This window comes from Aythya ferina (genome assembly GCF_964211825.1).
Source record: "Aythya ferina genome assembly, chromosome: 21".
NCBI classification, from domain to species: domain Eukaryota; kingdom Metazoa; phylum Chordata; class Aves; order Anseriformes; family Anatidae; genus Aythya; species Aythya ferina.
The window spans coordinates 859991-884717 of NC_140319.1; the positions used below are offsets into that span (position 1 = coordinate 859991).

A 24727-nucleotide genomic window follows, 5' to 3' on the forward strand; every position below is an offset into this window, starting at 1 on the left:
GTTGGTAGTGATTTTTTTTTTTTTTTGCTTAGCGCAGCTAGCAGCCCAAGGTGGGAACTCTCCACAGAAAACAGATAGAAAGGGTTTTCCCCAGCAAGTTGCAGGAATCCATAAACACAAATATTATTGCCTTCCCCCTGTGGATAGCCATGTCTGAAACATAAAATCACTAAGATGAAAGCTTAAGGAAAGCAAATTGCTCTGCCTCAAAAGTGGAGCAGCTCAGCAGCCATCCATTGTGTTCCAGCTCAGGGTGCTGCAATTATTGAACTTGAGGGATTTCAGTGTCAGCATTTCGACGCTCCTGGAGCAAAATTTGTATACTGAGCGATATTTGCTTCCCTGCATTCCTCTCTGTAGTAGTTTATTTAGGGAATTTTGGGAGTGTTTCCTTGCTGATCTCTTAATTTTTCACCCTCATCCTCAGTGTTTCAGCCACAGTGCATAAAAGCCACACATTTCCAGCATGACTGAATATGATTATAATCACCTCACATACATATTTAGGTGCTTGGCACAGAAAAAGTCCTTTTGACAGATAAATGTGTGTGATACTTTTAATCAGCCTACTTGTCTGAAAAGCAGTGGATTGCTGTGATTTATTCTGTTGGTTGTTTTGGTGGGGTTTTTGTAGGCTACCGGGTACTGCAGATACCTACAAAGCACTTTTTTTCTTTCCTTTTTATGGTGTTTGACACAAATACCAGGGAAGGCACACCTCCGGCTGGTTTGAAGCATGCCAGGCAGAAGCATTTGTTGTTTTTGTTTAAGAATTGTGAAACATGTTTATTTAGATGATGTTTGTTGTCTTCAGCAAGATTTGTCTTGCAGTCACTTCTCAAGGCTGCAGTTGCAAACCTTGCACTCAGAGCTGTCGTCTGGGTTAGGAACAGCACTGGTTGCCCAAAACATTACCTTTTTTTTTTGATGACAATAATAGCAGGAGAAACCCTTCAGTGACTGCTGTTTAAGCCTTCATGTGGTGATGTGTTGTTTTTTTTTGTATGACTCCGTGCTATACTGGCTCTGATAGGGTTTAAATACTTAAACAAATTGAATACTCTGCTGCATCATCTTGCATTTGTCTTTCAGCCCTGCAAGTGTCAGAAATGACATCTGTTATCAATGAGGTGGCTGTACTTAAATTTGGCACTGTATTTAAAAATGCCTGCTTTACAGTCATTCTGATGAAGCTCGTTTTTTTTAGGCTTAGTGATAGCTGCACTTCCTTTCCTATGCATTTCTTTGCTTGGTTGATGAAAAGAAAGCTGCGTTTCGGAGGTGGGTAGGGACGTCGGTAGTAGCATTGAAGTTGTATCTAACTCAGGCTCTATCCTGTTGTGTGCAAGTTAAGCCTCAAGAAAGCTTGGTTTTCCTGGGTCTAAAAAAGGGCAAGGATAGCTGATACCCTCCGCCCTTCTTGTTGAGAGGAGGGGCCGCTCGAACTGCCTGGGGTAAGGTCTCTGCTCTCGAGGTACAGAGCAGGAGGCACGAGGAGCTGCAGTCAGCCAGCCTGTGTGTGTGCTGGTGTCCTCCAGCACCCCCTGCCCTGCGTGCCTGCTGCCCTCCCTGAAGGGGAGCTGCAGCAGCGCGGGGACTGACCCTGAGCCACCCGTCTTCCAAGGGGAGAAGCCACCTGGATGTCAGAATGGGCAGAAAGTCGGGAACAAGGTAACAGAAAAGCAGAAGAACCTCACGGACAGAAAGACAGCAGCGTTTTCCCACGTCTCGTTAGTGCTTGATTATTCTACGCTATGGTGAGATCTTGTTGCTGTGGTGCCGTTGCCGCTGTGAGATGTGGTGCATACTGTTTATTATACAGCATTGACATGAACAGCTCAAGCAGAATCACACTTGTCAAATAAAAGGGGAAAATATTTGATGCTGCATCTGACATCTCAAAAACTAGCAGGCTTCTTGCAAATTAGTTGTTAACATGAATTAGAGATTTTGCCAGCGGTAAGACAAGAAGATTGGACTACAGAAGCTCCCGAAGAGGAGGGGCAGCAGAAAACCTGCCCTGCTTGCCTGCCAGAGGTTGCTGCTTCCATAGCAGTAGTTGATGAAAACATTGAATTGCTCTTGAACCAGTCTCTTCTTCTGCTGTGTTGATACAAACTGCTGCAGAATAACACTCTTCAGCTAAATATTCTACCAAACGTGCTTTGGTATCCTAAATCACAGCACAGATCTAATGATGTACTTGGAGACAGAGATTTTTATTCTCTCTTCAACCCAAAAAGCAATGTTGAAAATCAGGGAGGAAATAACAGAACATCCTTCTGAGTTAGCTTGTGTAGTAGGAACACTCATAAGTGGCTGTGTTTGTGCTCAAGTTTTGCTGTGCAGCAATGGGTTTGTCCCCCAGGCAGCAGTCAGGAGGTGCTGCAGCGGTTGGTGTTTGGGGTGAGACACTGCTGTGGGGTCGTGCTCAGTCCCCTTATCCTCTGCACGTTGTGTTGGAGTTCTTTATCCCAAACTGGAAAATTCCTTGGTCAGATGGTCTCTAGACGATGTTTACCTTGCATTACATGTTGATCAGCAGGAAATTAATTGGGGATTTGATGCCCAGGAATGAATCAGAACAGAAAAAAGAGTAACGCCAAGACCCCAGAGGTCTCTGTTAGGCTGTCTGCATGGCATGGGGCAGTTACGGTGTGTGCTGGGACATGCTGAGGTAACGTCTTTCAGTGGTCAGATGTGCCAAGATGCTCCTCCAATATAAGGCATACTCTTGCTCAAAGACCCATCCATATTTCCTTTGACACAAGCTGATTTTGGAAGGGCTGAGGAGTCTGAGATGTAGTAGGGTCTGTGACTTCGCTGTAGGACTCAGATTCAGCTGAGTTTCATTTCTTCCATGTTTTTCTTTGGTTAACTTATTTCTTCCTTCCTAATGCATGGGATAGCTGGAAAGTATTTCTCTCTGAGGGCTGAGAGAGTTGATGAACATCAGCACAGCGGAGCAGGCTTAGCTGAAAGAGAGGAGGAAAAAAGTAGACAAGGGGGATGTGCAGACATTTGCTCTCAGAACAGCCAGTGGGGCAGGAGGTGACATGGGGCAGGGAAGGTGATGCACATCGAGCCTGGGAGGTGAGCAGTGCGTTCCTACTCTCGGGGAGGCTTCTTCCCCTCCTGCAGTCACCCACAATTGTCCGTCAGTAACTCCTGTCCAAGGGGATGCTTTCCTTAGAACCTGACATCAGGCGCTACTTCCATCTTGTGGGAGCTGGTTGGCATTTCCTTGAAAGCCAGAATAAGTCTGTGTGTACTTGGCATGGTTTGCTAATTCAGACTCAGAAGTTTTACAGGCTTCAGCACCAAATTTTGGTACTTTGTGTCATTCCTAAACCATTCCTTGTGCTATTTGCTTGAAACAGTTCTTCAGGCTTTCTGCTGGATCACCACACTGTGTGAATCCTGTCTTGATCGCTATGAAACTACAGTTGCTTAAGTTTCTTTCTTCTTTCTTGAATACAAACAGATTTGGCCTACCAACTATAGCTTAGCTTCATTGCTTAAAATCTAATTATTGACATCAAACATAGCACAGTTCAAATCAAAGACACCTTGAAATGTGCCCGAGGGTTGGTGCAGTGAAACCTATTCTCTTGATACCACCTTATGGATTGAAAAAGTTTCCTTTTTTTCCCTTATACTTGCTTTTGAATTTTAATGCAAGGGCCATAAAATTCAAAGATGAGAAGATTCTGCAAGGCTGTGGCTTGCAGTGGGAATATATAGTACTTCTGTGTTCAGGGAGGTTTGGCAATGTTTTTAATTGTATCCTCTCCTGTAATCTGTAAAGTGAGCCCAAAGACCTTCCCCTGGAGGGGACCCAAGACCTGATGAGCTCCTTTAATGATAAGGTAAATCTGATGATATGCAGCCAGAGGGTTAGTAGCGACTGCGGCTACCCTTGGTAACGCTGACATCCAGAGCTGGCACGGCAAGGTAGTGGCCATGGCAGAGGGGCAGGAGCTGAGGAGTAGGAGAAGTGGATTGTGATGGAGTCATGCAGGAGCCACAGGGCAGCACGTAGAGCCTGGGGGAGCTCCTCTTGGAAGTGAAGGCTGGCACAGACTACAGGCTGGTTTTGGGGCCAATGCAATAATAAATTTAAAGAAAAAGTAAGCTTTTTTTGGTTTAAAAAAAAAAAAAAAGCGGGGGGGGAAAGTCCTCTGAAAGGAGGAATGTCTTGTTAAAATGTGTGATCGGCATAACTACAGCTCCAGTTTATTGTTACTCTGGGCAAATAACATGGGAGAGAGCATCTGGGAGTATAAATTGTTATAGCCCATTGAAATCAATGGAACTATGAAAATTTACACAACCAATCGTCTGTCTTACATCTGTAACAATTTCAGGCAGTTTCATTGTGTTGCAAATGCTTTAAAGCAGCAGTAGCTTGTATTAAATGCATTCAAGCTTATTGCTTGTCATTTGTCGTATTTTAGAGGATCTGCCAGCAATACCTGTGGTTCCAGCTCTCCTTGGGCTCATGTTCAAAGCAGGGTCAGGCAGCAGGGCTTCAGTGACACTGAGCTGCGTTGTTTGCTTGTTCTCATGTTTTCCACTGTGGTGCTTCTGGAGTTTAGGGTGGTGTTGGTAAATGGCTGGGTCCTCAACAGAGAAGGCTTTCGCCATTGTAATCGCCAGATCTCTTTGTGTTCTTTATCTTGATGGTAATCAACAGTCTGTCTGATAATGTGTTCACTTTCAATCTTTTGGGATGAATCATTTGATATGCTCATTTTTTATTCACTTTTTTTGTTCCCTGGCAGGCTCCGTACCCCTCAGGACAGAATGCAGCTCCAACCACGTTGGTGTACCCTCAAGCCCCTCAGACAATGAACACCCAGCCTCAGACCCGCTCGCCGGTAAGGGAGCCCATGTTTGCATCATCTTACATTCTTTCCTCCTCTTTTGCGTGTTTCTCTGTGTGTATGTGTGTGTCTATAACACTTGGCCAGTTCTCTGGAAAGTCTGTTTTACTGAACTGGAAGCACCTTCCAAATGGCAAATCTTGATTGAATTTTTAAATGTTATCATGGTAGGAGGATTGTCATTTTAAAGTGGCTTATCAGAAAAGAAGCAACAGAGGGATTCTCATCTATGTTCAAATAACGTGATTTATTTTTAGAATAGTTGCTTTCAGGTTCACTTCACGTTAGAATTTAGATTTGTTACCAGAATCTTTCTCTTTGCTTTTTTTTTTTTTCTTTTTTTTTTCTTTTTTTCTTAAAGGAAGTATTTGGTAAAGTGGTGGAACAAAGATCAGTAAATGAAAGCAACTCTGCAGCAGCACTCAGTCTCCAGTGGCCTGTGGGCTTCACTTCCGAGTCAGTGCCACTGGATCAGTTCTAACCACTTCCTGTCTAGCACAGTGTAGGTGCTCACACATTTAAAGTAGAGCTTTTGTGCACCCAGATCTTTTTGTGGTAAGCCCTTTTTCATCCAAGTTGAGCTTTGGTTGTCCTCCATGATCTTTTTTGTGTGTATTGTAATACTGCTCTGCTACCATAGGCCTTTGGTCCCCAAACCAGGCTCTTGTTGGGAAACCTCTGCTTGTAGCGCAGTTCCACATGATTCTAGGAGACGCTCCTATGGCATTGCGTGCTTAGCCCTGCTTCTGCAGGCAGGGTAGCGTGCCGTCATAATGTCTGAAGCCTCAGTTAGCCAAGGGAGCAGCAGTCCCTGCGTCTCTTGTGAATCCACATCTGCGTCGTAACACTTCAAGTTACGTATAAAACCACTGCACCATTCCCAGCACTCTTCTCTTTTTAGAGTAAGATGAATGCTGCCGAAGCATGGCAACTGAAAGCCTCTGAGACAGAAGTCTTCTTTTTGTCCACTTAACAGGTATAGTACAGGGCAAGCTTCCCCTATGGGCAGCTGCACTGATGTGCTTGCCCCACTTCTGGAGATTTCACCTCCAGGGGATTTGCAGGAGGGTTAGTTCCAAGGCCTGTTGACCTCAGTGCTGATGAGCAAGCCAATTAATGCCAGTTTTGATGATGTTTCTGTGATGTGGACAGCTGTGAGTTTGTAACCGGATCCCACCGCTTCTTTAGTCCCCTGTTCTAATCAGTAATGTGGGATACTGACGGTAAAAATCTTTTCTCAGTAAGTATATTCAGCTTCTGTATCTTTTATTGTTGAAAAGCAAAAATAAATTTATATGGTTAGAACTGGAGCAAAACCTGACTGAAGAGCTGCATCTCTAAACCAGTTTTTTTGACAGCCCAGCAGAACAGTGCCAATACATTGCACAGACAACTGGAAGAGGAGGAAGGTTTTGGAACAGAGTCCGGTTTACAGGTCCCTGGCTGGAAGAGGCTGGATAAAATACTGCATTGTAAGCAATATAACAAACTGTACTCCTTCTTGCAGGCAATTGTGCCGATGGCACTATTTTATTTCTTTATTTCTTTATTTTTTTACCACATCTTTTTGTTGGCTGATCTACAGAAATGCACTGATTTGCTTCTTTGCTAAAAGCATGAGCAACCATGGCAGTTTCTGCCAGATTAAGTGGCAACAGAACGTCCAAAGTTGGCTGGCAGTCGGGAGGATCTGACCTGGTAGGACAGAGACCAGGATGACTTCGGGTTTTCCACTCAACAGATTGTTTTCAGGAGATTTGGCTGAAAATGAGTCAAATTGTAGGGATTTAGCCCTGTTATTGAGGAGATATCAAGGAAGGATTTGTCTGCAGTTGTCAGCCATTTTTCTGCGGTCACGAACTACTTTTTTATTGTTTTTAAACTCTCCTGTATGCAGTTTTTGCCATCTGCTCTGCTAGTGACCATTTTCACCCCCATTACTAAAAGGCACACACATAACATTTCATTCCATCTCCCCACCCCAAAACAAATGCAAGACGATCTGCTCCTGAGCTACTCTTGCATTTTGTTCTGGGCTCGATTTACCTCTTTTATTTTTAATTTTTTAAATTTATTTTTAACCTTCTTTTTTTTGGTGTCAAGGGAAGGGTGAAGAGGGGCTGAGGAAGGCAACAGGATGCCTTTGCCATGCGTAGGCTCCGTAGCGTGGTCCCATCCATCACGCCGCTGGTACAGCTGGGTGTAGGGGCTGTGGCACTAACGAGGTGGCACTTGTAGAACAGCCAGAACTTGCTCCGTGCAGTTTCTGCACCAAAGGGCTATTGGCAATTGCACAGTTCGGGCTTTTCTGTTCCTCCCTGGAGAGCTGCCTTTGAAATCCAGCTGGCTCCATGGGTTGTCCCCGTTAGCTTCCTAGTGCTGCTCCGATACCAGGAATGTCGAAGTGCATTCCCAGCAGTGGGCGAGGAAACAGAATTGTTCAGCCTACTCCAAATTCCCCGTTAGGTGATTTTAACACCAACCCCCCAGCTGTAGGAGGCTTGCCAAAAACCACGGTAGACAAGGGAGTTGACCCAGAAGTGGTGGTTTTCTGCTAGGCATGCGTGTGCCAGACCAGTGCCAGCAGGTAGAGACCGTGCCCTGTCTCCAGCTGTGCACGGAGCAGTGAGCAGGACCATAAGGAGTGTGGGTGGCAGAAATGTTGGACCCAGTCTTCATAAAGTTTTCCTTTTATCTACTACCTTCATCTGACAGAAGAACAAAGTGTCTATTTTAATCCGAGCCAGCAGTGACTACAGTTTGTTCTGTTGCTTACAGCTACTAATAGGAATAAATTGTCAACCTGATTATTTTTTTTTTAAAAAAAAAGGAAAAGAAAAATTAAAAGAGAAAAAAATCAATAGCCAATGGTGACCAGTACAAAATAGATTAGGGTATTTTTCACTAACTTTGAGGTTTTGTTTTTATTTTTTCTTGTAACACATTACTTTTTTGTCCACAACGGAGTATACTTCAGCTTCTTACGATGTAAGCTTCCAGCTCTTGTTTTAAACACAGGGAGAGTTAATCTTTTCTGCAGAACAGTGATAAGAGAGGTTCTTTGGCCTTCAAACTAAGCAACACAAAGTTATTGTACCCCATGATTCTTTTTAGTGCTTTATTTTTCCTTGGTGTATAACATGGTGTGTGGCCCCACCAGAAAGGCTTTTGCCAACCCTTCCAGGGTAAGCGTTATTCCTTTTTCTCAAACACATGACATTGAAAGTGTTTTTGAGGCATTCTTCTGGAGAAAAAAAGGACTTGAAGTGCATCCCCCTCCTTAGGCTCCTCCTCCAGGTTACCATTTCTCATCGCAGCAGACTGATCAGCAGAGCCTCTGTCCTCTTCTCACTAGGAGGTTTGGGAGAAGGCCAGGAGTCTTTGAGTGCTTCTCTCCTGTGGTTGGTACTAAATTGGAAATTTTAGGTCTTTAGTCTTATGAGTTGATAATCCTTTGCATTTTCTCTTAAATGGAAGGCCGAGGGAAAGTTTTCAAGGGTGTCTGCTAGGGGTGGGGAAACTGCTTGTTGAATCAGTGCAGGTGACTCTCAACTCCTACATTAGTAATAGTCTGTGCGCATATTTTCCTTTTTCTGAAGGTTTTTTTTATGACTTTTCATCCAAATGTCACAATGAGGTGAAGGTAGAAGGAATATAAGAGCACCACTGCTGTTAGTAGGCTACTTGGAAATGTTGAATATAGGTGATTAAAATGTTTATAAGGGAGAAAATCAACCAGACCAGTGAATATTTATACGTTGCTTCTCATATTTGAAGAGATTAAAATAGCTGGGAAGTAGGGCTGTGAGTAAACCCCACTCTTTCTTCCTGAAAAAAATCTCTTATTAAGAAAATCAATAATTAGTAGACAGTTTTGATCACTCTTCTCATTAGTACTTTTCTACATTAGAATTTACGGTAGCCCTCAGGCAGAAAGTAAAGCGTACTGAGTCCCAGCACGTATATGCATGAGCAGAGGTGGGCTGGCATCGCGCGCTGCGGCGCGTGCCCTACGGTCCCAAGCAGTCCCTGGCAGCAGCAGGTAGAGGCACGTCGTGTGCTGCTGTGGCGTGTGGGAAGTCACAGCAGGATCTAGTTTTGCTTGCTCCATTTAATTATTGGAGCTATTACCGATAGGTTTATCTGCTCTCATCTTGGAGCTCTGCTGAGTACACTGAGAATTAAGAGTTTAAATACCTAACTTGGCTTCTGAATGAGGATACCTTGTCATCTTTATTTCTATTTTCCATTTCTTGCATTCATTTTTATTTCTATTTTAACAATCAGTTACTTATTGGAAAATGCTTTTAATGTTTACCGAGCATGTTAAATTCTGAATACTTTCCTCCATATGTAAACCAGGTGGGTGGGAGGTGATTTAGTGGCCTGAGCTCAGGGCTGGGAACCAGGACCTCCTGTTCTCCAGGCAAGCCCTGCCCTGCTGCATCGGGCTCCCAGGGGCATCACGAGTTAACCTGTCACCTTTGGTTTCAGAGGAGGGTGACAAATCTGACTCCTTAAGGAGAGGGGTTGGAGGATTTTATCATGATCCTTTGTGGGAAAAAAAAAAAAAGAAAAAAAGACAATGAAACCACATGATGCACGTGTAAAGAACTGCCAGTTTGCCTTGCAGAGAGCCCGCAGCCCCCAGCCTGCAGGCTGTTAGCAGCGCCCACCTGGCTCTTACCTGCTAGGCACCAGCCTCCATTCTCCGCTCCCACCAAATTTTTGGAACGGCTCTGAGTCCAGCTGCTTCAACCATTTACCTCCCCCTTAAACAGTTTAAAATCTTCACCGCTGCTTGTTTTAATTTTTTTTTTTTTCCCAGGCAGGGTAAAGAATGCCTGCATTCATGCCTAGAGCGCCTTTAAAATGAGCGGCAGCTTTGGCTGTATATCCGCCAGCTCTCGAGCAGCACACTTCCCCGTAGCGGTGTTCACTCGTTATATCTCAGTACCTGTCTGTCACTGTCCTGCAGCAAAGCTTTGACTGTTTGTGGTTTTTCTTGTGGGTTTATTTTGCATAGAGTGTGACATTTTGGTTTCGTTGTGGTGTTTCTGACTCTTTGTGCCTTTCCTTTTGTGTTTGTTTCTCCCGCCTTTCCTCAGTTTGCAGCGGGGCCTCGACCTGCCCATCATCAGGTACAGTACCCTGCCCCTTCATTACCATCCTAAACTAATTTGCTGGGGGAGGTGGGTGGTCGGAGGTTGTTCACCCACTAACTCAGAATGAAGGCTCGCTTTGGAAACCAGCCTCGTTAGTAGATACTAGCACCTGCATAACCTCGCTAACAAGCTGCCTGCAACGCAGAGTAACACTTAATTCCTGTTCGGTGTCACTGCACTCATTAACCACCTTACTTACGCTATTTCCGTAGGAAAGGAGAACATGTATAAATTATTTCCAGGTATGTGTGAGATTTGCTTGTCTGTTCAAGTCACAATAAACTTTGCCTAATATTTCCCAAAGCAGCCAGCACATTATGTTGCCTGAGCTGAAGACTTCGACAAGAACTGGGTGCTCAGGTCCATAAGAAAATCCTACTTTTCAAATGGAGAGCAAGGCAAATGATTTTCCAGTTCGTACATTTCTTGTGTGATATGCCTGGTTATCTTTTGTCATTACATTGCTTAATGTTTTCTTCTACTCGCTGTATGAAAGCCAGACGTTAGGAATCTTCATAGTATTCCTGCCACGTGACTTGAACATTGTAAGGAATCACTTAACTCAGAAGAACGAAAATAAGGAATAGCTCTGGCTCATGAAACCCAGGGGTAGCACTTGTTAATAGGGAGGCTGACATACCAAAAGGATTTGCTGTGCGGCAGGATGGATGCACACGTCTGTTTTGGCCTATTCATGGTGCCCAAAGCTGTCTTTTCCATCACCTCTGACATTCATCTTTGCCAAGGTCCTTTTTCAGAGTTCATCTGGGGACTAATTTTGCTTCCTCTTGTAGCTTTGCACGGGGCAGAGCTTGCCTGAGTGTAGATACGCAGAAAAGTGGAGGAGAGGCATGACAGTGGCAGGAAAGGTCTCCCAGATTTGGTTGTTTCCGTGTCGTTCTTCTTTCTCTTCGCTTGGAAAGAAAGAGTCTGTTTTCACAAAGTGAATGGGAGGGAAGGTAATCCCGTTAACTCCAGTGATGTTGGGACAGGGGCTTAAGTCCTGGAAGGCTTGTTCCAGGAGAACTGCGTTGTTCTCACATCGTTCCTGTTAGTCTGAGCTGTTTGATGCTGTAGAGGTGTGCGCCTTCGGGAAGGTCCTGCCCCAGGACAGCAGGTAAGTGTGGTGGTGGGCACACACACTGCCGCCACCCCCCAACTTTCCACCTCAGAGAGCAGCATGCAGGCAGGCACCCTTCCAGAGCAGGGCAGAAAAAAAAAAAAAGGCTTAAAAAGTAGAATGAGGCATTTGCTGTACTTGTTTGCTCACAGGCAAACATCACGTGAGAGAGAAAGAACTGATTTTTGTGCCCGGCAAGGGATTGCATTGACAGGCAGTGGTGGAGGAATGTTTGCAGGATTACTGTGCAGTGTGCAGGATGACAGAATTAGTATCTTGTTTAGATACTTTTGTTCTTGACCTTAACTTGAGGTCTGTGTTTATATTACGTGATACTGAAGATGCGTTGCTGTTCAGAAACTCATTAGTTCTTTCTTAGGTTGTTCCCAAGACAAAGTATGTATTCAGTGTGAACTGTTTAATAGTCTCATAAAAATTACCAAGTTCACCACAAGCAGAATCTGGAACAAGAGCCTCGAATCTGGAGGCAGCTCATCCTTGCAAGAAATGATTTCAGTGACTTACTGGTAGGGCTCTGCCACCCGTCTGTCACGGCTTGGTTTAACAATTTTGGACCCAGTTAGGGCCCTCCTAGGGGTTAAAATTTGTGATTTCCCAGTTTGTTTTCCTGAATATAACACTACATATTTAATTGCGTTCCAGTTAGATTTGGACTCCATGAGGTCTGCTTATAATTATCTGAGAGAAGCTGTCACTGTTAGAAAAACACTTCAGGCCTTATCCCAGTGATATATCTGCCATGCACCGGAACGGGACAGGCACAGCAAAACCTGGGCTTCAGATGAGCTCCTTGGTTCTTTGCATCTGAAACTCAATCTGTGCCCATAATTCCAACTGGGAATGGAGAAGGGAGTTTTTGCCACCCACCCCTGCAGAAGGGTCGTGTCTGTTGAAGTGAATTCATCACAGACACAGCACGTAGAGGATTCGTGAGTCTGACGTAAATGATTGTTCACACGAATCAGGCAGCTTTAACATGCTGGAATACCAAAAGGTTGTGTAACGCAAGCAGCAGGCTTCCAGGCTGAGGCTCTGTAACCTAAAAAAATCCAAAGTAAGTACATCGACCGTAGCGATCCTGGTATTTGTTTCAGTGACATAATGTGTTCTTCTAGGAAAGCAGCAGCAAGATGAGGTTTGCAACGATTTCCGTGTGATGCTATTAACATAGGCTTCTTATTGATTCTGTGTCTTTCTCAGTCAACTAATGGATTATTCTTTAATGTTATTTCCTGTAATTATTAGATCTCTAAAGTACTCAAATTAGCATGATTTAAGCACCTGAAGTTGACTGGCAACTTCATAAGCAATTTATTTTTGGATGGAAATGCTTGCCCTGACGGTTTCAAGACAGTAGTTGCTGTAGAAGGTGTAGTCAAAGTCTGTGTGATAGAAAATATGAAAATGAGATTTAGGATGCTAAGAAAATATTAAGATGAGATTTAGGATGCTATGCTAAGTAAATAGTGGTTGAAGTGTAACGAAAGTAGTTGTAGTGGTTCTGATTAAAAGTTCAATGTGCATAACTAATCCTTGATTCCAGTAAAGCAGCTATCGCAGAAACCACTGGGAAGTCTCACTTTCTAGGAGAAAGCAAATGGGTGTTACAGCATTTGCAGCAGTATAATTAAATATTATGTCAACCTCTGTTTTTCTTTAAATGCCAGGCTTTATGCACAACCCACAGGTTTAGCTACAAGACTTAGCTACCATCCTGTCTGGGTCTGGCATTCCATTTCCCATTTTGTGCATGGAGCATCCCTGTCTCTTCTTTATTTCTTTTTAAGCAAAGCTGTTGAGTCACTTTGTTGCTTCTGATCCTCATGAAATACAAATGAAAACAGCAGTTTTCTTTTAAGCTGAAGTCCAAAGCGTAAAATAACTTTTAGTTGAAGAAGCGACTTCAGGAGTATGAGAGATATTTTAAAATGGATGCTCAGAAGAGGCCAGTGTAATTAAAAACAGAAATAAGAACAAATAGAAACTCCAATGTCATTTTTCTCTTTCTGACTTATAATTGTATTTGAGATTAGTTTACTAGCTATGGCAGGCTAATTTAGTTTGAGGTTGCAGTTGTAGTTTATTCCAGTTTTAGCTTGGGGTTACTTGAGTTCTTCTGAGTGTAGCTTATATAACAGCAGGCTGGGTTCGCCCATGCACTGTTGTCAAAAAGCCTCACAATTTGAAGAGGTCAGAAATTTACTCCCTGAGTACATTTGGTTACTCAAGTCTAACCATTTTGTAGCTTCTTGAAATATCTCGTGTTAGAAAGCAGTTGGAAAAGGTTGCCATTATCACTTCTCCGTCTTTATCCACAAATATGGAAAGGAACTACCAGTTTAAATCCCATGGTTGACACAAAAAAGGTGTTTTCTTCCCCTATTTTTTATTTATCATTCAGTAAATAATAAGATTGGGAAAACCTGAGGTAGGGGAAGTGCTTTGTGGCCCAAGGGCTGCTGCTGAGCTGCTGGGAAGCCGAGATGCGCAGTGGGCTTTCTGCTGCAGCTCCTGCTCCTGGCACCTGCTTCTGGCTTGGGGCTGCAGCTCCTTGGCCAAGCTCTGCTGCAGGGAAAAGTGAAGTTGCATCTGATCCTTCAAGCTAACCCGGGCACTGCTCCTTCCGTCTGCAAATAGACGTCACTCCTGCTGCGCTGCCAACACCTCCTCCTCCCTCTCCCAGGCCAGATTTGGGACCGACACGTCTGCACGTGAACAACAGAGCTGTCTCGGGATGCCACAGGCTGGACTGAAGCAGAGCACTTGGCTGTGCCATTTGATTTGATCGCACTGATGACATCTTGTTGAACTTCCCGTTTGCTGTCTTTCTCTCTAACTTTTGGCAGGGCTCTGTGGACCCATCACAGTCGCCAGCCTTGATCTGGTCTAGAAATAAGGAGCCCAGCACCCTGCGCATGCTCTGGGTGAGGGTCTAGGGTTAGTGTAGATATGTCTCTGGTGCTCTTAGCAGAGAACGTTACTGCTCAGTACAGCCTTTAGAGTGCACAGCAAGTGTTTCACAGGCACTTCCCTGGAAGTGAGGACTTAAAAATCTGGAGTAAATAGAAACTCAATTAAAATGCAGCGGAGGTTTATCAGGAGGTTGGCACTCTTTGATCATTGATTTTTCTAGATGACAAACATGATGCCTCTTACTGTCTGGCCTTCAGCAGCCTTTTGACACAGGGTCATATGGGAAGAAAATTAAGTGGGAGAAGATGCCTAATAAGAGGATATTGGGATGGATATAAGGACTGATGAAAACGTAAGTGGCAGGGCAGTGCTGAGAGGGTAGGCAGGAGGTTAGTAGTTTATTTCCTTAATAATTCTGTTAATTACCCTGGCACAAATAGCAGGTATGTGTCTGCAGCACACTCAATGAGTGGGAAGATAGAAAATGGGGTTAGCAAAGGGAAGCTGTACAAGGAGGACAAGCGTGATAGAAGCAAGGCGTAATACAGCTGTGCAGAGCACAAGCCCTTACACTTCAGTGCCAAGGAGAAGGTTTTGTTAAATCAGGTATTGTCAGATGGGACCACTTGTGCAATGCACTCTTCAAATGAACAAGAAAAGTTATTTCCAGTTGAGATGGGGAGTTATTACTGTTGTGTTAACTACTGGCAAAGCCCTGTCTGGAGCATGTGTGCAATTCTTTTTTTATGTTTATTTTTCCAAAACAATTTTTTGAATCTATTTTGCATTAATTTGACCATCCTGGCTATATAGCAGGACTTAATCTTTGAAGGAAGTAGTCAAGTATTGCAGTTTTCTATCAGAAGCTTTGCTGCGGCCCAGGGTACTTTCATGGCCCTGCGTGGGAACTCTCTATGCTCCATGCTGAATCCTGCACTTTGTGGAAGAAATAGAGGCAAAATATCTCTGTTTTTAATCTCCTGGTATTCTCCTGTGGACATCATTGGCTTTACTTGAAAACATTGGCTGTGCAGGCATCCGTTTGACCTTGCAAGATGAATCTTTTAGCAGATCAAGTCAGAGTCAGAGTTGTCAACATTTCTACAAATGACTTTGAACGTTGTTAGCTTAGCTTTGGAGGGACAGGATCAGGTATATAGCATAAAAAAAGTCTGACAATGAGATGATGTTTGTTTTGAATCATAAAACCCATGTATAAATCAATGCTCCAACACCTGATTTTCTTGAGAATTGTAATTTTACTTACAGGAACTGGAATAACTACAAGTAATTCAAACTTTGCTGGAGACCCCTCTGCTTGGCTTTCCAAAAGCTTTGAATGGCTTGTTACTTGGAATGATGGATCTGCTTTTCTTCTTGCTGTGTCCTTCCCAGAAGCAATGAGATTGTCTTTGTTTTTTTTTCTTTTCTTTTTTTGGGTCATCTTCTCTGAATATGAGCTGCCTATGCAATGGCTCGGGCAGTACAGAGTGGTTTTGGAGAGGTGGTGGGCTACGTTTGTTTGTTTGTTTGTTTTAACCCAGAGTTTTCTTCTTGGAAGTTCTCTTTCTGCTGTAGAACAGCTTAGCACTACCCTGGTGTTACTTCTTACTTGATGTAAGAGCAAGCCTGTGTAACACCACCCATGTTGGTGTACAGAGCATGCTTTCGTTCCTTCTGCTGCAGCTGGAAGGAGAGCTGGCTTGCGTTCCATGAAATGGAGTTTCTTCAGCGTGTCACCCCACACATCATGTTTCACGATCTTTTAGGCAGTGGTTCCCAGTGACAGAAGCAAAAAGTTGTCTGTAAACCAGGAGTTTCCATTGCTGTAAGATTTTCCTCAGTCATTTCAGTTTCAGGGGTGTGTTACTCAGCAGGTTCCCTAGGTGCAGCTGTGTAACTTGGCTGGAGGAGGGCAGGCTTCTTGTCTGGCTCGTGCTGCAGGAGGACTCCCATCCTCTGTGGCCAAGGCTTTTCTGTGCCACCCGGACGAAGGAGTTACTGCTGCTGCAGGGGCTGCTCTCGGGGCAGTCTGCAGCCCCTCTTCGCTCTGGATAGATACAGAACGGTGGTGGCTATTGAATGTTAGCTTTTTCTTTCCCTGTAACACTTTGAGTCTCTCCACTAACAGATCAGAAGTGGTCATTATTCAGCAGTTAGTGGTGAACGAAGGAAGGACCTGATTTCATTCACTCCCAAACCTTCGGTACAGTCCCTTTCATGGCAGACTTACTGCTGATTCTGTAGTTTTATAAGTGACTCCGAAAGTAATGAAGAGAAGCAATAATGAGAGAAAATACTTTAGATTTCTTTTCGGTGATTCTGGGTATTGAAGAATTGCAAGCTGTAGTTAATCTCATCGTGAATTCAGCATCTAGCCTTATTCCATGTAACGCTCATGTAGTTGCCCTGCAGCTAGGCAGCCACATATTTTTTATTGGCACAGGAATACGGCAGCATGTTGCTCTTCTGGTTTTCTTTCTGCATCCTCACTTGCAGATTTTTACCCCCAAAACAGTTGCCTTCTCGTAATTCAGGTTACATTGTGCAGTGTGCCAGTGACAGTTCTTCATCCGGATTAACAGGGTTGGACGTCAAAGCATTGTGGTCATTGTAATTGTATCTGGACTTCTGCACCAGGGAGTTGTCATTGGCTTTTCTGGAGAAAAATTTGGTATGGGAACAACGTAGGTATCGTGGTCTTCAGGAACACCACAATGACCATTTTAATTTCATTGTCACGTCAGGTATAGAGGCATCACAGGTTCCTTCTGCCCTACCTCATTCTTTCCAAATGCCAGGACAAATAAGCCCAGCTCCTTCCTTCATTGTTTAGTGATTGCCCTCCTTCTCTCCTCTCACCGCTCGCGATGTGGTTACTCACAGACTATTTTCATTGATGTACTTCATCACTCAGCAGTCTTCAGTGTGATGTATGATGACCTAATTTATTTTTATTTTTTGCTTAGCAATTAAATACATGGCATTTCTTATCCTTCCAGTCTGGGTGCAGAAGTGGAGACCAAATCCATGATTTGAGCTTGAGTTACTGCTTTATCTGCTATCTTTGTGTTACTGAAAGAGACCGGAAAGGAAAAATGTTTAATTTAGGAACAGAGTAAGCATAAAGTCTTTCTGTAGTACCATGTTTTCTACAGTTAATCACAGATTATTTTTTTAAACTTTTATATTTCCATGTCAAACTTTTCTAGAAGAGTTTCTGACCGCTGTCCTGGGATTCTGGTAGAAGAGTCCTTGCACCATTTCAGTCTGTCATGCTGGTTCTGTAAGAGATTAGTCAAAGCAGGGTAGAAAGATGAGTGGAATTGTGTGCAGTTAGGGTGCATGTTATATCCTATTCCTTCCTATTGATCTGTAAGCTGTTCCATTGGCTTTCTTTCTGTTTCCTGCTGCTTTCTTGCTTCGTTATTGAAGGGAGGATTCAGACCTATACAGGTAATTTTAACTCCTGGTTCTGCATGGCATAAGTGTCTCTTTATCACTTGTATCATTATTCCGTTAGTGAATGCATTAATGTCTGATGCACACCTTACCAACTGAGTTTAAAGATTATTGCCAAGACTCTGGTAACTAGAGCAAGGGCTCCAGTGCCATGAGCGCTCCATACCGTGGATGCTGATGCCTTTCCCAGCGCTTACAAGCTGAGACCTGACCACGTACCACTGGGTTGCTTGGTTTCCTGGAGCTGGTCCACTTGCGTGGGGCATCACTTCATGCAAACATGGTAGAAGATTTTGGTGCCACCCTGGAAGAGGTTGCCACCCTTTTGGAAACAGAGCACAAGAGAAGTCACATGTCTCAATTGGTACAAAGAGCAGGCATGAGGCATCTCTTCATAAATCCTGGATTTAGCTGTTCTGAAGTTACACAGAAACAGTTGCCTTGATGTTTTATTTTCCTGGCATATTGATAAAGGTGGTTTTTTGGCAGTCAACCCACCTTATAAAAGCATATTTGACAGAAATAATTTTTCTGACAGTCGCTCTGAAAGCTGGGGTGTATAATTCAGTAGATACAAACTAATAGATAGACTTCAAAGTTTCACATTTACTCTTACCTTTTACTACCTGGAAAAATTTGAAGGTTATAGCATGAACTTAATTTTTACAGATAGACAGCGATTGTCCTGCAGTTTTCTGAATGTGTGGCAACCCTTTGGAAGTAGTACTGTAACTACAACATATTGTCAACCTTTGTAATTATTCTGTAATTTTCCTCCAGGAAGTTTGACCGATTCTTTGTTTTCTCTCCTCTCTCCTTCCTATGTCCCTTTCCTGCCCTAGTTTTTTCAGAGGCCTCAGATACAGCCTCCGAGAGCTACCATCCAGAACAGCAGCCCTTCCATCCGTCCTGGTGCACAAACACCGACTGCAGTGTATCAAACCAACCAACACATCATGATGGTTAATCATCTGCCAATGCCGTATCCTATGCCTCAGGGCCCCCAGTACTGTATACCACAGGTAAAAACACGTTTTCCAGACACTTAAGAAACTCAAAAGCAACCTGTGCTTCATCTGGATTTTCTCAAGACCTGCTTCAGCATTGGGAGAGGGAGAGATAAAACTGGTAGTTGCATATTTCAGTTCTGTGCTTCTTTATGAAGTATCTGTTGGTCTGAGCATGGAGGCAGTAAGAATAAATTTTTTAGGCTTGGCATCTTCTCAGAAACAGTGTGAAACTAAGCTCCTGGAAAATGCTATGAATGTATTTAAGTTGACTTAATAGCTCTACAGTTACTCTAAAACCTTGGACCTTATAAAAACATGATACTACTGAAAGCAGGGGGATGACTTGTCATTGTTAAGAAGCTTGATAATCTGATCTTTATTGATTTTTGAGGGCTCAATTACAGTTTCTGTATGTAACAGCATGTCATTGCTCAACTGTTTGTAAACTGATGGTTATTTTTTTCTTCCTAGTATCGTCACAGTGGCCCTCCGTATGTTGGGCCCCCACAGCAGTATCCTGTTCAGCCACCAGGGCCAGGCCCCTTTTATCCAGGACCAGGTCCTGGAGAATTTCCCAATGCCTATGGTAAGTTCTGGTTAGAGATTTCCTGTAAGTATTTCCTGGGCGTGGTTTTCTCTTGTCAAGTTGAAGATCTATAATACCAAACTGGATTAGCATTTGTTTGAACTTCAAATAGCTGCGTGATTTGGTTGTGTCACAGCCCTTATTATTCACTCCTGAAAAATTCACAGTAACGGAGTTTCGTTTATATAAATGCTCAAGGAAAGGCTGTAACTTGTAGAGCTACCCATAATCACATGTGAGTAAGAATAGTGGCTATTTATTATTCCCTGCTAAATCATTATTATTTATTAAGGTATTGTGAATACAACTGGCAGCCCTGGTTTCCACTGGTTTCTCTCAGTATGTGCACAGCAACAGAGCATTTAACATTTCTTGTTCCTGTGTTCCCTGTTTGGCATTTAGAAAGGGAAAAGAACAAACCATCTGGCTTAATTCACTGGTCTCATGCTGCAAAGAACAAGTTAGTCCAGTAAAAGAGTTTATAACCCATATGCAGGCTGATGTTTGCCCTTTCAGGACACGGTTCCTAGTTTCACCTCTTCTCAAGCAAAGAGCTCTACTGACAGTGGTTGCCCACAATAGCTGTGTGCTGTGGTTGTTTGTTACACTATATTCAATATATTTGACTCCCTTCCTCAGGTAATCAGGTTCAAAGCCACCACTAAAAATCGTGGGGTGATCTGTCCAGCATTGAGCATCCCTTCCATCTGCATCTTGCTGGTGGTCCTTGCCTCCTGCGGGACCTCACAACTGCCTCTCATTTGGGTTCCATTGAGTAGACCCCATGTGTCAGTGGGAGACTCTCCTTAGGTGTCCTGTGACACCTCTTCTCTTGGCAGACGTCTTTTATGTAGAAGTAATTAAGCCCTTAGTTACTTCCCTTGTGCTGCTGTGTACGATACATATCATACTTGCATCACAGTCCCCTATAAGGTTTTCTGTGGGATTTGTCGTTCAGTTGTTGTTTAAAATAAATCAGCGCCTGTAAGCTCTGTTTCAATGAGCTGTAGAAACTGGTATCTTGCAGTAATGTGCATTTTTTTCTTTTTTAATTTGTCTTGCCTTGCTCATGTGTGGGAACATTTGAAAAATCCACAGGATGATTCTAGTAATCACCCCTATGTACGTTTTTCTTTCTTTTTTTTTTTTTTTTTAAAAGGATTTTCGCTTCTCAATATCAAACTTGAGATATTTTGTTCAGTCTGACTGCTAGCCGCCCACACAAATTCTGTAATCTGTTGGGGTCGACATGTTATCAACTTTCCATGCAGCTTTAGCTGTTGGTATTTCTGAGCATTAGAAGTGAATGATTACGTTCCAGGCTGAACAATGATGACCATGTGCAGTTGGCAGAATTGCATGTTTGCTCTTCACAAATTCAGTTTTATTTTAAAGGGGAGAAGAGCTCCAGTTGCCTGCCTACTTAACATTTTGAAAGGTCATGAGTCTTTTTATTTTTTATTTTTTTGAATTTGGAGTATATAGAGCTAGTGGGACTACTTCGAAAGATATTCATGAAGTCTTCAAAGACTTCAGTTTCTGAACGAATGGAGAGACAGCAATTATGAGGCAGTTAGTTCCTGTTTGCTTACCTGGACAAATAAAGAGAAGAAATATTGCAATGGCTCTTTAAATCTGATCCACTAAATGAGGAAATATGTAGGCATATTTGTCATTTGAAGTTTTTCTTCCATTTCAGGTCTGCTTTCTTACTTTCTGCTCACTTAGTGCAGTTTGTCTTCACTTCTGTAATTTGGAAAAGGTTCCCTTCTGGTTCCTTTCTACTCTTGGAACTGCCTGGTTTCTTGCACAGCAGCTTGTAATCTGTTAGCCCCAGTTTGCTTTCAGGTTGCTGTGTCTGCAGAGCATCAGTGGGCAAAGCTGGAGGCTGGGTTTGATGTCTGGATTGCAGCCCTGCCTCACACAGAGTGTTTTCCAGGCAGGGAGGGTTTAGCCAAGGAAGAGAGGGTGATTGCAGGTTTGCTTGCACTCATCCACCTTTTCCTCCTGTTGCTCCCTTGCTATTTATATAGGGCTGAAAATATTCTGTCTCTCACCAGGTGTCTAAGCGTGGTGCTGCTCACAGCACTGGGAGACAACTAAATGCAGAGTACTGGCGTGGATGGTGCTGCTGGCAGCGGCCTTTCCCTTAAACCTCAGAACTTTGCAGCAAGTGTGTAGTGTAGCATGGTATGGAGTGGCTGCTGGGCATCAAACTCACTGCAGCATGACAGGCTGTAAAGGAAGTGATAAGGAAAAATACTGCAGAAGACTAAACGTACTAAGATGAAAAGTACTTATTTTTCCTAAACTGTATCTCAGTTTTGTAATTTATTGTTCCCTCATATCAGTGAGCTTCTGTGATACATTGGGAAGACCTTGAAATTATGAATGAAATGATTGTGTGAAATGAACACTGACCTGAAAAGGATCAATATGTGAGGCAGAGAGCAAAGAAAGTTGCACTGAAAAATGCTCTTGACTTGTTGCCACAGAAGCTGTGTTCCTTCCCAGAAGTTACTCTTCCTTTTTGGGGTTTGATTTTTCAAAGTACTTTTCATAAACAGAGTTCTTCCTTGAGTTACACTGTTGGTCTCTCTTTCACGTGGATCGTGTTACAGCTGTCTTACTAGATCTGGTTTCTAGGAAACTAGAAATGAGGAAAATTAACATACTGCAGGGCTCCCAGCCTTGCTCGTGTCCTCTCATGTTACCCAAACTCGTGTTGTACACCTGGCCAGCTTGGCCAAAGCATTACTTGGAAGAGTTTGAGGCTGCACAGCTCTTTTTCAGGAGAGAACGGGGATGCTGACAGAGGTTTTGCACCCCGAGGCCAAGGCAGATCTGAGGTCACACTGCTTGCCACAAAGTTCAAAATGAAAAGATTATCGAGTCATTTAGACTACCTTGATTGCAGTGTCTGGGAGTGAAGTAATGCGGCGGGCTGAGCTTTTAGCAGTGCAGTGTTAGTGCCTTCTAATGCTTTCTGCTTTCAACTACCTGCCTGCTATTTCAGGGGAGACAAGTCCTTGTTCTGGGCAGGGAGTGAGGAAGCCTGCTCTGAGCTTTTGCTTTCTAGCTGACAGCTTGAGGAGTGCCTCCTTTGAAGATGCAAGTCAGATTGTGCTGGGCTGGGTTCGTTCACTTTCTTGGATTTCACCATTTGCTTGAGATAGTAGTAACCTCTTTTGGTTATAATGTTCCCAAAGACATCAGCACAATACAGATTTTAATTCCTATTTAAAGGTTAGTTCAGCTGAAGAATAAATCAGATTACTTGAGAGGCAAATGAAAGCAGGCAGTCCATCTAGCATCCATGCTTAGGAAACAAACAAACAAAAAAAAGCACTCCGTTTGCCTATATCAAGTAGTACGTAGACAAGAGACAGCTCTGCTATGCTGCTTCTATTTATGTCTGGCACATCTTGAAAGAACTCAGTCATTTTGAGCCTGTCTTTCTCCATAAAGAAAAGAAAACGAAACTGTTGGATATTATGAATGTAATCAACAATGCAGTGTAATTTTGCAGTAATAACGATGGTCATGCTTTTTTGTGTTGCAGCATGAGAAGAACATTGCCTTTAATTACATTTTCTCACTGTGCTTTAAAATAAGTTGCCGTTGACCTTGCAAATTCTTTGTAACTGTTTTACTGAATTTCTCTACAAAGGGGGAAAAAAAACCCTTACCTTTTTGTCAGTCTAAGGAGTCCAAGGATGGACAACTTCTCTTTTCATGTCTTTGTGATTTCAACAGCCTCTCAGAAACTGATGCATGTGATGAGGAAAAAATGAAGTATTGACTTAATCTCTTGTCTTGCTGGAGCAGCAGATCTGTTTAAGCTGTGGAAGTGAGGAAGAGCAAGAAACAGACTGGTTTCTAGTTGGATGCTAAAAGTTCTGCTTTTTCAAAAGAAGGGAGGGAGGAGTAGGTGGACGGTTTTATTCTCATGCTTGCTTTTCTTTCATTAGCAGACTAACTGTATTTCTCTTGTTTCTGTGTTGTTCTTTCCCAGGAACACCTTTCTACCCAAGTCAGCCAGTTTATCAGTCAGCACCCATCATAGTGCCTACACAGCAGCAGCAGCCTCCACCAGCAAAAAGAGAGAAAAAAACGGTAAGGGATCTTCATTGAATGATAAGTCCTCTCTGAGAATTGTCCTGGTTGTAATTAATGAAAATTTTAGCTTAAAAGTGGGATTTATCTTCACAGAGAGGCTCTTACCTTTCAATCCTAAGTTTTATTAAACATTGCACAATGCTGCAATGATGTCTTACTTTCAGTTTTCTATGGGAACTTGCTGCTCTGTGTTTTGTAATGTCTCAGCCAGTCAGAAATGAAAATACTTTTGCTGGTTTTGTAACAAACACAAATGAAAGCAGCAGCATCTCCTTAAGCCAGAGGATCCTCATCTGCTTGTGCTGCTGTTCTACGAAAGAGCCAAGTGGGAAAGAGCAAACTCAGATCAGTTTGCGAGACTGTTGGGAATAGGTTCAAATTGACAAAACAGAAAATGTTCAATATTGTACCTTGGAAAATGTAGAAAAGAAGCACTAGCAAGCTGGGGACGGATTTACAGAGCTTGAAGGAACCTGAACGTGATGCTATGAAAGTGGGCAGAGATTTGGAGACCACATCTCCTCTCTTCCTAGTTCACTGGTCAGAATTTATGAGACAGAGACTAATGTAATGAAAACCTGTTTGTAGGTGAATGGTGGTAGGGAATAGTAAAGACATAGTGGGTGAATGTAATGTTTAAAAAGAAAAAAAAAAAAAGGGGGAGGACTTAAACTTATGAATGAATAGTTGATTCTGAATGAGTGAAAGGGAATTAATTTATTAATTTTACGTCAGTGTGTGTGTGTGTGTTGCAGTGGATTGAAAACATCTAAAGAACTGTTTCCTGGCCGGAAAAAAAAAAAAAAAAAAAAAAAGTGGGGAGAACTTGTACATCTTTCAAAAAACAGAATACTTGTATCTTGATTTTTGAAGATGAGCTGAGATGATGCTTGATCTGGAAAGCTGGAAAAGCTGAACAATGCGTTCGCTGGGCTTTCAAGAAAAGCCTTTTTTGTAGCTGCTGTCATCAAAGGGTGATGCAACTCTTTTGCTACCTCTTCACTGTCCTCTTCAGTCCTGAGGAGTCTCTTTTCAGCATCCAAAGCATGACATGGCCAGATCATTGATACTATTTGAAGTACAGAGATGTTCAGAAACACTCAGCTTGGTTAAGACAGTTTAATGCCCAGAAAGCTAAATTCTTTGAAGCAGAAAAGCAAAGGCTTTTAAAAATGCTTTTGTCTGGATGTACTTTTTCGGTTTGCTAATGTTACAACTGAAAAAATAAGAGAGAGATTAAAGAAAAATGAAGCATGTAGACATACACAAATCTACATGCACTGTTAGCTGAGTACTACAAAGTTTCAGCGAGGGAAAACATGTTTTAATGACATTGACAAGAGGAAAAGAAGGTAGGAAATCCATCCTGCCAGCTCTTAAGTCCTCATTGCTGTGATCACCTAGATGTTTTAGTGGAAGAACACAAGTCTCTTTTTAATCTATCA

General features: G+C 42.9%; 1 protein-coding gene across 21 annotated transcripts in view; it reads left to right on the forward strand.

The window, feature by feature from the left end:
* The window catches only part of EIF4G3 (eukaryotic translation initiation factor 4 gamma 3), a 154542-nt gene that overhangs the window by 67183 nt on the left and 62632 nt on the right, over positions 1–24727 (forward strand). For 6 of the 21 annotated variants that reach the window (XM_084494678.1, XM_084494679.1, XM_084494665.1 and 3 more), the window contains 6 exons: positions 4785–4880; positions 9995–10027; positions 17541–17561; positions 18410–18589; positions 19049–19163; positions 23179–23279. In XM_084494678.1, coding sequence (XP_084350804.1) covers positions 4785–4880; positions 9995–10027; positions 17541–17561; positions 18410–18589; positions 19049–19163; positions 23179–23279 — 546 coding nt within the window. The remainder of the gene's footprint in view (positions 1–4784; positions 4881–9994; positions 10028–17540; positions 17562–18409; positions 18590–19048; positions 19164–23178; positions 23280–24727) is intronic. The other 15 variants (XM_084494662.1, XM_084494672.1, XM_084494674.1 and 12 more) reach the window with 3 other exon arrangements.